This window comes from Galeopterus variegatus, unplaced genomic scaffold, assembly GCF_000696425.1.
Source record: "Galeopterus variegatus unplaced genomic scaffold, G_variegatus-3.0.2 Scaffold239, whole genome shotgun sequence".
In the NCBI taxonomy this organism is placed as follows: domain Eukaryota; kingdom Metazoa; phylum Chordata; class Mammalia; order Dermoptera; family Cynocephalidae; genus Galeopterus; species Galeopterus variegatus.
In genome coordinates, this window is record NW_007726350.1 from 267,827 (window position 1) to 281,005 (window position 13,179).

General features: G+C 34.6%; 1 protein-coding gene across 1 annotated transcript in view; it reads right to left on the reverse strand.

The window, feature by feature from the left end:
• Positions 1-10,762, reverse strand: part of CLIP4 (CAP-GLY domain containing linker protein family, member 4) — a 60,061-nt gene extending 49,299 nt beyond the window's left edge. The window contains exon 1 of the mRNA XM_008566397.1: positions 10,630-10,762. Within this exon, the coding sequence (XP_008564619.1) occupies positions 10,630-10,762 (133 nt within the window). The remainder of the gene's footprint in view (positions 1-10,629) is intronic.
• Positions 10,763-13,179: the final 2,417 nt, after the last annotated feature.

Here is a 13,179-nt window from a genome sequence, read left to right on the forward strand (position 1 = left end):
AAAAAAAGACAAAAAGGAAAAAATAAATAAATAAATAAATAAAATTTTAGAAATTTTTAACAAATTTAAAAAACACATGTAAAAACAATAAATACACCAAAATATTAAGTGTACTAGAAAAACTTATAATCTCAAATATTCTTTTTACTTCTCTGTATATTCCTAATTTTCTATAATAAACAAGCATCACTTTTCACCCACTTAGGAAAACATGAAAGGAAATGCTATTACAACCAATAAGGAAGTAATATCTCAATGCCAAAAACCTTGGGACAAGATGACTAGATTATTTTGAAAACTGTATTAGTAAAAACATGGAATACTAGACAAAATCAAACATGTGATTTAAATATATCTTAAAACTTCTTTCCTAAGATTCAGAGAAAAGTTAGGTATTGTTCTATGACTAGAGAACAAAAGCAAATGGCTCATGAAGGAAGCAAAACATTTCAAGAGAAGAAAATCAGGTTCTACTATCTTGAACCAAAAAGGGAGGGAATATAAAAGAGCAGAAATATCTAAATAAGAAAAACATTAGAGAACTAACATTTCCTGAGCACTTACAACTTAACAAACACTTTACGAATCCTCACAAACACCCGACCTGGCAGGTATATTATTCTCATTTTGCATGAGGAAAACAAAGCTCAGCTTAAATAATACTGACTCAAAGTCACACAGCTGTTAAGTGGCAAATCTGGGGTAGAAAACCAGGTCTGTCTCCAAAGACTTTCTTTTCTCTATTATGCTATTTTGCTAAGATAACTCACTATTGAGCTCAGATTATAACAACATTCATAAGTAGTGGGATTAATGGTTTTTTTTTAATTTTCTTCTTTGTATTTTTATACATTTTCCAAAATATACTATGTACACATAATTCTTACTTTTTGAGTCAAGATACCTAAAAGACAAAGGGAGAGGCACAAAACCAAGGACATGTATAAAAGTAGAGTAGCAGTCTATTAGAAGAGAAAGACTAAAATTAGGAGATAGTATCCCAAATCTTAGGCAACAAAATGGTCCTGGTTAAAAAAAAATCAAAATGGAGGCCAGAATAAACCTTTGCCTCTGAGCCACTGTCCCACGCCCAGCTCAGCAAAACTTATAAGACCCATTTCCCAATATACCTACTTAAATTGTACATGAAACTTGAGCTTCTTTGTCAGCATGACTCAGCACATTATAGCAAACCAGTGATGGCTTAACTAACCTGTTTGCCTTAACCATTGAGAATTAAGTTATATGAACTTCCTCTTTTATGCTATGCTATAAGCTTCATGAGACAAGTCTCTTACACTTTCAGTTTTAAAGTCTCCCTATTGGCAAACAGTTTATTTCTCACCCAATAAAATATTTATATCAAAAAAAGCCTTCTGAGTTTTCTTTTGACAGTTTTTGGTGTCAGAAGTGAGATGAGCAGAAGACCCCTGATGAGCCCTGAGGTTAGTGAGTGACCACATACCCACAGAGCCCACTGTGCTCTCTGCTTTCTCACCCAACCATGGATTCTACAGCAAGTCTCTTTTGAATCCCAGCTCTACTCCCCTTGCGTTGAGCTCTGATTTTGTTGAGCAACCTTTGTTGAAGTTTCTTGGTAGGTCACTCTATTTGTTCTAAAGGGGGAGAAGGTAAACACATGGTCCCCCATGTTTCAGATCAGCTGTTGAAAAATAGATTAAGACCACTTAGAGTATCTAAGGCAAAATGAATTCCACCTGGTCCAAAATAGAAAGCAAATGAATTCCACCTGGTCCAAAATAGAATGCATGCAAATAGAATGTAGAACACATTTGTTCACCATCTTGTGTCTTTTGAACAAATGAGTGAATTTCACAAAGGATAATTTGGAATTGCAGTGACCACTTTAAGGAAATTCTAACTAAGACAAGACAGCTCACACCTTAAGGGTGCCCTTGAAAGGAGAGGATCCTGAATCTCTCAGAGGCAATGGAATTCATTCTTTGACTTGTATGCAGAAGCTTCTAAATACAAAATGACTCAAGAATAGATGCTCTAAAAGATTCCTTGTAGCATGCAAATGAAAAATCTTTAGTAAAAAGCTTTAGCCATCTCAGCAGGTAACCTCAACTTATTCCATCTGCCAGAGGCATTATTTGGATCCAGATTCTTTTATAAACTAATAAGCTTTGTGTTATTATACCTGACACATGAGTAAAATTTTGAAATAAAAGCTATAAGATTTCTAATTCTGTCTGTATGTTTATGGATAGGTATGTATGTTAAATATACATAGGAATAAAAACAAGTGGTTATATATATTAAGTATTCCTAAAACTCTCAGAAAAATAGGAACTAACCCAAATGCTTTTCAAGTTCACATGAATTGGGTAATCCTTGGTAAAGGGAAAAAAAAAAAAAAGAATATGCCTTCAGAATTGTCAGCATCAAATATAATGTATACATAAACTTTCAATCTACCTAGGTTTACTTGTTAAATAAACTCATGTTATATAACAAGTGAATTACAAATAAGCTCATGCTACCTCTTTGTTATAAAATTTCTCAGAAAGAAAAATAACTTGAGATGTTTAGCTATTTAATGTCTCATGAAATTTCCATAAGTAATCCAGGCATAATTGTTAAGTGAATTAAACTGACATTAATTTCACATAAAATACTGCAACATTAATTGCCAAACAAAAGTTTAAGTTTATCTAATTTTGGAGAGAGGAACTAAAAATATTTGGGTCTCTTAGTAAACATGTCCTGGGCTACATCGAAAAGTTGAACTATGAGGAAACATATGCTTCTAGAAATTACAAAATTATGTATTCATAGATTTGCCAATCACAGAATGCTAGCACAACAGTTAAGAAAAGGTATCAGTTATGAAGATGTGTTTTTTGTTAAGGAAAAAGTAAAATGAAGGACAAAAACTAAATGGCTATCGAAAGTTGAGAAGAGAGAAAAATCTTGTGTGGTCAAGCTGACTAAAATTGAATGAATTTATCATCATTAATATCAAAATGATGCAAAACTATAATTTGAGCTCATCTCTGTTAAAACAATAAATTTTTTTTGGCATATTGGTCGGCTCTTGATGGAAGATTGTAAAGGTTTTTCTTTCACTTTTGAGTGGTCTGCCGGAGAAATAAAGATTCTGGGTTTTGTCAAGACCATTTCCTGTGCTTCATGTTGTCTTTGCCAGGTCTTTGATTACTTAAGTTTCTCTATTAAAAGAACCAAGGTTTTTGTGGTGCATCCATACAATGGAGTACTAATCAGCAATAGAAAGGGACAGACGGTCCATGCACCAAGCAACATGGGCAAATCTCAAAAGCTCATGCTAAGTGAAAAAAAAAACCCACCAAAAACTACATCTTTTATGACTATATTTACTTGTTACCCTGAAAAAGGCAGTATTATGAGAAAAATCCAATCAGTGGTTGTCAAGGGCTAGGACTGAGGGGGGATTGACAAGAAAGAAGAATGAGGGAACTTCTTGGGGTGATTGACATGTTCCATATCTTGGTTATGGTGGTGGTTCACAGGTGTGTATATTTGCCAAAACTCATCAAACTCTATACTCTAAAAAAAAAAAAAAGAACCAAGGTTTTTGGCATTACTTTTTTTGTTTTTTTACAACTTTATGAATTTCTGTATATGTCTTTGAAATATGTGATTGTCGTTTTGGTTAAATGAATGACAAGTACTGGCAAACATATTCAATCAAGTGTTTTGAATGTTTTGACATTTTTGACAAACTTGCAAAAAATTCAAATTCAGAATAAAAGTCTTTTTGACCTCTGACTAACTTTGGGATTTTTCAAAGGTCCCCAAAGGTCTCGAAGGAATTTATTCTCTCTCCTTATTAAAAAAAGGAGAGAGATTAAACTAATTAGGCTAATTTGCATGAGAAACATTGTCAAATAGAGATTCTTAACCTTCTTTATGTTATATTTGGATGGATATATATTATCCATCCATATATATGGATATATGTTCCAGAAATTGTATGAAATTCAGTTAACTGAATTTCATACAATTTCTGGAACATATATCCATATATATGGATATATGTTCCAGAAATTGTATGAAATTCTTAGAAATATGATATGGCCTAGTATAATGTTATCAATCATAATCCTGGTTATCTTGAAATGTTGTCACAGAAATAACTAAATTTCCTTGTCAAATGCATTATAATAAACCTATCAAGCCTTTAACCAAGGCCACTTAAAGTCTTTTGTCATCCACAGTTATTATTTTACTGTGATGTTTTCCTGGAAGCTTTTGCAAGCATCTACGATACAAAATTACAAGAAGATTTATAGAAAAGACTCTCACAAGTACAGGTTTCTGATAACTTTAAGATCATACCATTGGACTGGGTAAGAATTTCCAGAATTCCAATGGAAAACTAATAGATTCATGAGGCTGCTAAACCAAAATCAAGCAGAAAAAGAATTAATTACAGTGGACCGAATAAATTGATAAGAATGATTAAAATTTTTATGACTTTGTTTGAAATATTGCTGGTTCTTTAATGTTTTGTTTTCCAGATTTAAAGGACACTTTTTCTCTTTTAAGATCTATAACTTACAGCAATTTGGTAAAGTATACTTTTATAAATAAAAACAAAACATTTATTTTTTTCTCCCTACCTGATCCCTCCAGAATTCTGAAACTCTTATTGAGTATTCTTTATTTTCATGGCAATACAGGTATTTACATAAGTCCAACAAGAATCTGTTTTCCTTATAACAGGACACAAATGGACAAAGTCCTTGGCTTGATTTCTTAGCCTAGAAAGGCTTTTAAAAGTTTAACCTTGGATTCCTTTTTACCAGAAAGTCTTAAGGAACTCAGAATGACATGGAGCCATTAAAGCCCCTTGGATATTACCAAAGCTTAGACTGGAATGTCATATTTGGGAATGTGCACAAAATCACTATTCTTGCTGCACTTATGTAAATAATCAAGCCAATCAAGTTTAATAAAACTAAACTTATTTTGCCAACAAATTAGTCTTGCAGTTACTATCTTTGGCAGAAGTGGGGTTGACTGTAGAGAGGAAAATTTGTGTTTCTGCAAAAAACTATACAGCACCCATTATCAGATTCTAGTCCTGTTCATTGTCTTTGAGGTTTTTTTATCTATCTGTAAACGGAACCAGATCCTGAATTCTAGTTTCCTGTAATATCTGGTTACAACTCTCCAAACTAACATTTCTAGTTTCCTAAAACCACCCTTTTCCCCAAGCCCTACAAGCTCATTATAACCCACTTGATCTTTTTCATTGGTTAAATTTAGGAAAGTGGGCATGATGGCTTCAGGACACTCTCTGGACCCTAGGTATTATCCTCCTGATAGTAATTCTCACATCCTCTCTTATGTATTGTATCCTTTCAAGGCTTAAATGCTTTTAAGCAGTCACTGAATTGGCAAATTATTTCCATGAGAATCAAAAAACAAAAACTACATGAACAAAAGTCATCAGAAGAACCTACAGATACTCTGGATTTGTGACCTTCAGATGTCCACGGAAGAACAAATAACATGTGGTGACCAAGAGTAACGCTAAACAGTTGGTCACTCTCTCAGTTCAACTGAAATCAGAAGAACAATCGGTACACAACTTGGAGAAGCAACTTGCATGGCTTCTTGAACACAGATTTGAGCGTGTTTTTTATCAGTTAACTGAATTTTCTTTTAGTCAAATTCATTCATCCATTCACTAAATATTTATTCACTTTTCTAGGCGTTGGGCATTTCTAGTGAAATTTCTGAATATATGCCTAAACAGACTCATGTGTCTACCAGAATGCTTATTCCAGCACTGATTACAATAGGAAAAAAAATTGGAAAACTGAAATATCTCTCCATAGAGGAATGGATAGAATATGGTATATTCAGGGCTGGCCCGGTGGCGCACTGGATAGGGCGCCGCTTGAGAAGCGCGGCGGCGCTCCCGCCAGAGGGTTCGGATCCTACATACAGACCGGTTCCCGCTCACTGGCTGAGCGAGGCGCGGGAGCAACGCCGAGTTGTGCAATCGCCTTGCCGGTCCCCTGTCCGGTACGGGGGCAACCCTGAGGGTTGCGATCCGTGGCCGGACACGGAAAAAAGACAAAAGAAAAAAAAAAAAAAAAAAAAAAAAAAAAAAAAAAAGAATATGGTATATTCATAGGATGGACTCTATACTTATTTCCAATTAAATAAATGAATTAGTAAAGTCATGTATCAACAAGAATAGCTCTCAAAAAACAATAGTGAATAAGTTAAGTTGTAAAATGATATATAAATATCTATCATTTACATAAAATTGTAAGTATACAAAACAATACTATAAATTGTTTACATGTAGTAAACAATACATTTAGTAAAAGTATAACAACACGGTCTGAAATGTTCACACTAAATATAAGATAGTGGTTGCCTCTCGGAAGCAAGGGGATGGGACTAGAAAAGAATTGGAAGGAAATTTCAACTTTATCTTTAAGGTTTTATTTCTTTTAACTAAAACACAAGAGCTAAATATGACAAAATGCTGATATTTGTTCATTCTGATGGTGAATATGTGTGGCACACTAGGATACTTCAAAAAGTTCATGGAAAAACAGAATGAAAAGATAATACAAATATTTCCGTGAGCTTTTTCAAGTACCCTCATATATATGTTTTTTATCATTGTATTTTCTGCATTTAAAAGTTTTTTCCTGTTAAAAAAAATACAATGGGGAAAAAAGACCCTATACACAATAACAAAAATAGCAAACATGCCAATAAATCTGTGAGGCTTATTTAAAGAAAACTAAAGGACAGGAGAGGAAACTTAAATGGAAATAGTCACATCATGTTCCTGGATTAGAAGATAAAATATTTAAAGCTGTCAATTCTCCTAAGAACAAGCTTTTAAATAATTTCAATTCTAATCAAAACTTCACAAAGATTTGCATGTGAGACAAAATAGAGAAAATTATTCTCTTGTTCATCTGTGCCAGAGGTACTCAAATATTAATATAGACAGGAATCACCTAGGGATCTTGTTACAATGTACATTCTGATCCAGTAAGTCTCAGGTGGAGCCTGAGACTGCATTTCTAACAGGCTCTCAGTGATGCCAGTGTTGCTACACCAAGGACCACACTTTGAGTGGCAAACATCTAGAAAGTAAATGTAAGAGAAATAAGCAAGAACTTTTGAACAAAGACAAGTAATGGCTGGAGGACACTGGCCCAGTGAATACTAAAGCATACAACAATGCTTCAGTAATTAAATACTGAGGTAACAGCAAAATAGCAGGCAGCTCATTTAAATAATAATGATAACAGGTTATACTTATTAAGTGCTCAACACATGTCAGGGACTGTTCTATAAATTTATGTAGACAAACTTATTTAATCTTCATAACAACCATATGAGGTAGGTACTTTGTTATTCTCATTTCATTAAAGAAGAAAGAAAGGAATAGAGAAAATAAGCAATTTGCCCAAGTTCATACAACTGTTAAGTGATTAACTAGGATTAAGGCTAGAATGACCCATTATCTTAACCTTTATGCTATAATGCAATATATTAACATATCTAACTACATTTGAATTTTAAACTTCTATATAAAAAAATTAGTTTTAATCAAAACAAAGTAGGGTGGGAGGAGAAAATGGGGAAGATGTCTCTGCTTCAAGTCAAAATGAGTAACACAGATCAAATTTGCCCTTCCATATGAAACGACCAAAACATGAGAAAAAATAAACAATGGTTTTCAAGACAGTGGGTATTAGCCAATGAAAGACAGTGATCCCTGAAGCATGGGATACAAACAAGGTGAGTCCTACAACTGACCCAGGTCACTGCCTTGGGACAGTCTCCAGGCCACAGTGCAGGGAGAAGGAGCCAAGAAGAGGCCCAGCAGACTTTCTGAGTTGAGAAGACAGAGCTGAGAGTCCAGGGAAATCAAAACAGCCAGATGTGAAGGGCACAGTACCAGAGAGAAGAGAGATGTACTGCAAGAGAGCCCCTGAGATCCCTGGAACGTCCTCCTCAAGTATTCAGCACATGCTTGTGAGGAAATACCTGAAATAAGGGAACGAACCAACCAGAAGGATTACACAACCACCTAACATTTCTCAGAACATATCTCCATAATTAAGTGGTGTATGACTGTACATGGGTAAATAAGATCTTATTATTTAAAATTTTTTAACAGATAATTCACTGTTTAAACAAAAATAATAATAAGGTATAGTGGGTATAAGGTATATGTAATGTGTGTTCTGTGTGAACTGGCTCTGGAGGCATTTCAAAGGAAAAGATTCCAAAAATCTTTGTGTAAAGACAGTAATATAATCTTACAGAGTAACCACCTTGAGAGTCAACACTGAGCTGCACGCCTAAGCTCTGGTTTGTGTGGACTGGTTTGTTTCTTGATTATAATCTCATTAGTCAGTCTTCAAATTCCTTACCAAGGCCTATGTGACCCTGCATGATCTGGCCCCTGCCTGACTCTCCAATTTCAAGTCCTCTCACTCTGCGCCTCAATCGCTTTCTTCTCAGCCACAGAGGCCTTCCATGAATTCGTAGGATACACCAACTCTATGCCTTTAATTTTCTGTTCTTCCCAGAACACTCTTTCCCAGGCTCTTCTCATGACTGGCTTCTTCTGATTCTTCAGATGACCGGCCCCATCTCAAACAGCCACCCTGCCACCATTATCACAGCACCCTGTTTCTCTTCTCCAAAGAACTCCTTATGCTATTTTGTTTTGTTTATTCATCTGCTTTTGTTTATTGTCTTCCCACTAGAAGATCTGTCTTAACTACTGTGGTATTCTCAGCATCCAGGACAGTATCTAGCACATAAGAGGCCTTCAATAAATATTTGTTCAGTAAATGCAATTCCGTATGCCACTTTTTAAGGGGACACTGACTACAGCATATCAAGAAAACAACTAGGATGAAAAGGGTCTAAAAATCCTGATGATGAGGGACTGATGAAGGAACTAGAAATGTGTAGCTTAAAGAAGAAATAAAATGTTCAAATTATCTTCAAATACTTGAAGGCTATCACATAAAGAAGTATTTGTTCCACATATCAAATTAGTACCAGCTGGCCAAAGTTTCAGGGAGATGTACTTTTTGAGTCTACGCACAAAAATAATTTTATTACAACTAAAGATTTTTAACAATGAAATCCACTATTTTATTAGTTTCTAACTACTGAAGAAAACAGAATTTCTATATTGGGTGGTGAGAAGGGAAAGTTGAATTTATTAGTACATACAGATTCTAAGAATCTGTAATTCTGAGAATACAGACAACATTTAATTTCAGTTATACAAGGGGACCAATATCCATTATCACCTTTCATTCAATGTATTTATTCAACAAATATTGATTGAGCAACTAATATCAATGAATGACTATATCACCTTTTATGTTATAAACAAAAATAAAACACAACTGCTACTCTATCTCAGAAAGCTATAGTCTTGGAAAGGAAATAACACAATTATAATGCAAGATAGAACAAGCAAGTTACAAAGTGCTTTAGTTCAAGGTTTCACCCACATAACTGATTTTGTTGTATCTGAAAACAAACCCAGTCGATTTTTGTAACAGCTGAAAATAACTCCTAGGATCAAGGTACAGGTTTTATGTAACACTTCTGACAACTGCTATAGGTAAGCTGCTATAGAATCTGAATACTAAACAAACAGGACACTTGGAGATATGGAATTACTAGAATGAATATAACTAAAAAGATAAATTTCCAATCCTGTAATGTCATTATCTACTAATATTTTAAAATGTTATCTTTACCTCCAAAGACAATTTGAAATGGTAAACCAATATTTTTCTTGAAAAACTCTGTCTAAATTAGGAATGTAACAATTCTATTGAATTTATCTCCTGGTTTTCTTCTATTCACTTATCCACTATCTGATAAAAATATGGTGCTGGGGAAATAAGTTTAAATAAGTGAAAACTGGAATGCTTCTAAATTAACATTTTTTTTTTCCTTTTTGTCTTTTTTACTGACCGGTAACGGGATCGCAACCCTCGGTGTCACGCCCATACCGGTGACCGGCAACGGGATCACAACCCTCGGTGTTGCGCCCGCATCCCGCGGGAACCGGTCTCCACATGGGATCCGAACCCTTGGCGGGAGCGCCACCGCACTCCCAAGCGGTGCACTCTCCAGTGCGCCACCGGGCCGGCCCTAAATTAACATTTTATACAAGAGATTTAAATGGAACAATTTAAACATGAACCAATCTAATTCCACATTCCAGAGAAGAGTCTCTTACCCCCTCTGCCTAAGTACATGGCTTTTTAGCAAGTCAGTACATTTAATCAAAATAAATACATCAATAGCAGAAGAATGCTAGATGTCTAAGCGCCATTGCATTCTAAAAATAAAATCCTCTAAATCCATGATGGTGCTTAAGATGAATATTTTTACATAATAAAAATGCTGACAGCTGAAATAAAGCTTTTAGCTTAAGAGGCAGAAAAAGCAATAAGTAATTGTATTTTTGATAAAAGAAAACTTTAGCAATTTTATAAAAACCACCGCAAACAGTTCTTGGAAAAATTATGAGTACAAAAAGGGCATAAGACAGAGGTCAAGTTACAAGTTTATAAGCACAGCTACTTAACATACCACAGTCTGAAGGCATTGGTGCTGCAGAAATGGAAAAGATAACTGGTGTATCAGAACCTGGAAGTAAAAATGGGTATCTTCCAATCAAAGGATTTCCTTCTAATGGAAAATCTGGAAGGTCCTCTATGGTCATCTTCTAGAAAGCCACCTATAATAAAAAAGAAAAAAGGTGTTTCTACTTTATTTGTATGCAACTTAGAATGATTGCCTTCAATCACAAAAAGCCTAAAAGTTATTTTAATACTGACATCTTCAACTTCAACCTTCAAGAATCTCTTTATAGAAGAAAAAAAAATTCCTTTCAGCAAGCTGTTGTTAAAAAATACACATTGCTTCACACTGCCTCTTATACAGTCAGCCGCACATGTAGTCTTTCTAGACAAAGCTCAGGAGTAAAAAACTGTAATATGCGAAAACATTTATTTCCCAATAATGGGTGAAAACATTTTTAAGATGCTGAGCTAATCAAAATGGGTGACATCCTCTTACAGTAACAAACAAGGGCACCCCTTATGGACAGACCTTCAATTCTCACAACGCTGACATAGGTTAATAGCATCTGTCATCCAATAGCTCACGACATGTGCTCATCACATGAAAATAATCTAGTTTATGATGTTCTCGTTATTTTCTGATATCCCAGAAAAATACTGAAAATAAGTCATGTCACTTTTACAAATCTAAGAGCTTACTGAGATTGTCCCACTTAACAATGCACAAGGATCCGTTTATTCTATCCTAGCAGAAGATGGAAGGCTGGGCATTTTACTCTACATCATTTATATTACCTCTTTTTCCCAGAAAACATGAGCACTTAGAATAAATTTGCCTTAAATTAGACTTGCGCACCCTAGTCTACATCTCAGAAATGACAAAGAAAGCAGAGAAATTAAGTAAGACTAAACTATGAGGCTAAAAACCTTCCAATTCCTTTTGTGTCAGCTCTTTCGAGTCTGAAATATTATGAATCCCTATACCTGTTTTTAAACATAAGCAGAAAGTCATATTACAGAACCAAATAAAAATTTTAGATTATTTCAGTAGAGAGAATAGAATAAGTAAAAGATAGTTAATCGACAGCTTAATCTAGTAGTACACAATGCCATGCTAGACATCACTCAATGTGTGCTCTATTATACTTGGTTAGCCAGCCCTATAACTAACTTGTCTTTACCATCAGCACCCCACTCCAAAGAAACAGTTAACTCTGAGCTAACTGGTTTCTTCTCAACTTTATTCATGCTTTCTTAATACTAGCAGAAACTGGTAAAGAGTAGGATGCTTTCTTTTTTCTCAAAAAGTGTACATTTATATGGACATGAATCTTACATATTTAATAACTTAATCCAGTTGTTACTATTTTAAAGGTATTCAAATTTTCTTGGATGCTAAAATTACTTGCCACCTAACACTTGAATCATTTTGACATTAACCTTGCCACATAAACAGGAAAATGATATGGTCAAGGAATTGGTGTTACCAGCAGTGGTGATCTTAAATACTATCAATTCCAAACAGAAAGGCAGACCACACAAACAGCCCTCCTTCAACACCACAGCTTCTCCCTAACTCAAGATTTCTACTTGCTGGTCTCTACATACTTGGCAGTAAACTTGGACAAATATTCTACACATGGTATAAGGGTTCTTTTAAAGTCAAGAAACATAAAATTTAATAAGTATATATTAAAGAACCGCTATGTACAAAGCACTCTTCTAGATGATTCAGAGAATATAACAATGAGTAACAAATAGATGGCCCATGCTTGTTAGGTAACTTACAATCTACTAGGGTGAATAAAATACCACTAATAACTATAGTTCATGGGACAGAATGAGATATGTTCCATCACATAAGTAGCAGGAACATTTGCTAGGAGAATTTCTAAGAATCAGAAAAGGTGCGGTGAAGAAGGTATCACCTGAGATGAGTCTTGAAAGATGGGAGGCAGACATTGAGGCAGAAATTTAAAACAGGAGCATTTTAAAGGAACAGTAGGCTGGAACTTGCGATACAGCAGCAAAACAGTAAAAAAAAAAAAAGTAAGGCTGTAATGGATTTTTAGGGCTATACTAAGGAGTACTTAAATACCTGACCAAGACCAAACCACTTAATTCCATAAGCACTGGGATACGGACTTTTTTTTTAAAAGAAAGCTGTGTTTTAGGAAAATTAATCTGACTATAATCACACTTTGAGATTCAGATATGTTTTTTATACTCTTAATTCTTCAAGATGTTTGAGTGGTTATCTTTCTGAGCTGGTTAGAAGAGCCACCAAATGCCCCCCCTTTCAAAGGGTGTGGTTTCCCATTCAAAAAAATTTTTTGAAAGTGATCCCCAGAGCACCCTTCATTTCCTTATAGACGAAATCTAGGGTTATTGGGGGGGGATGGGGAGAGATTGGATATGGGGCATAAAGTATGATTTTTAATAAAATATATTTACATGTAATAACTATATAATATATAACTATTATATAATATATATATAACTATATCTTACACAACTAACACCACAAGAGCTAGATATAGGGTCTTACACATCTAAC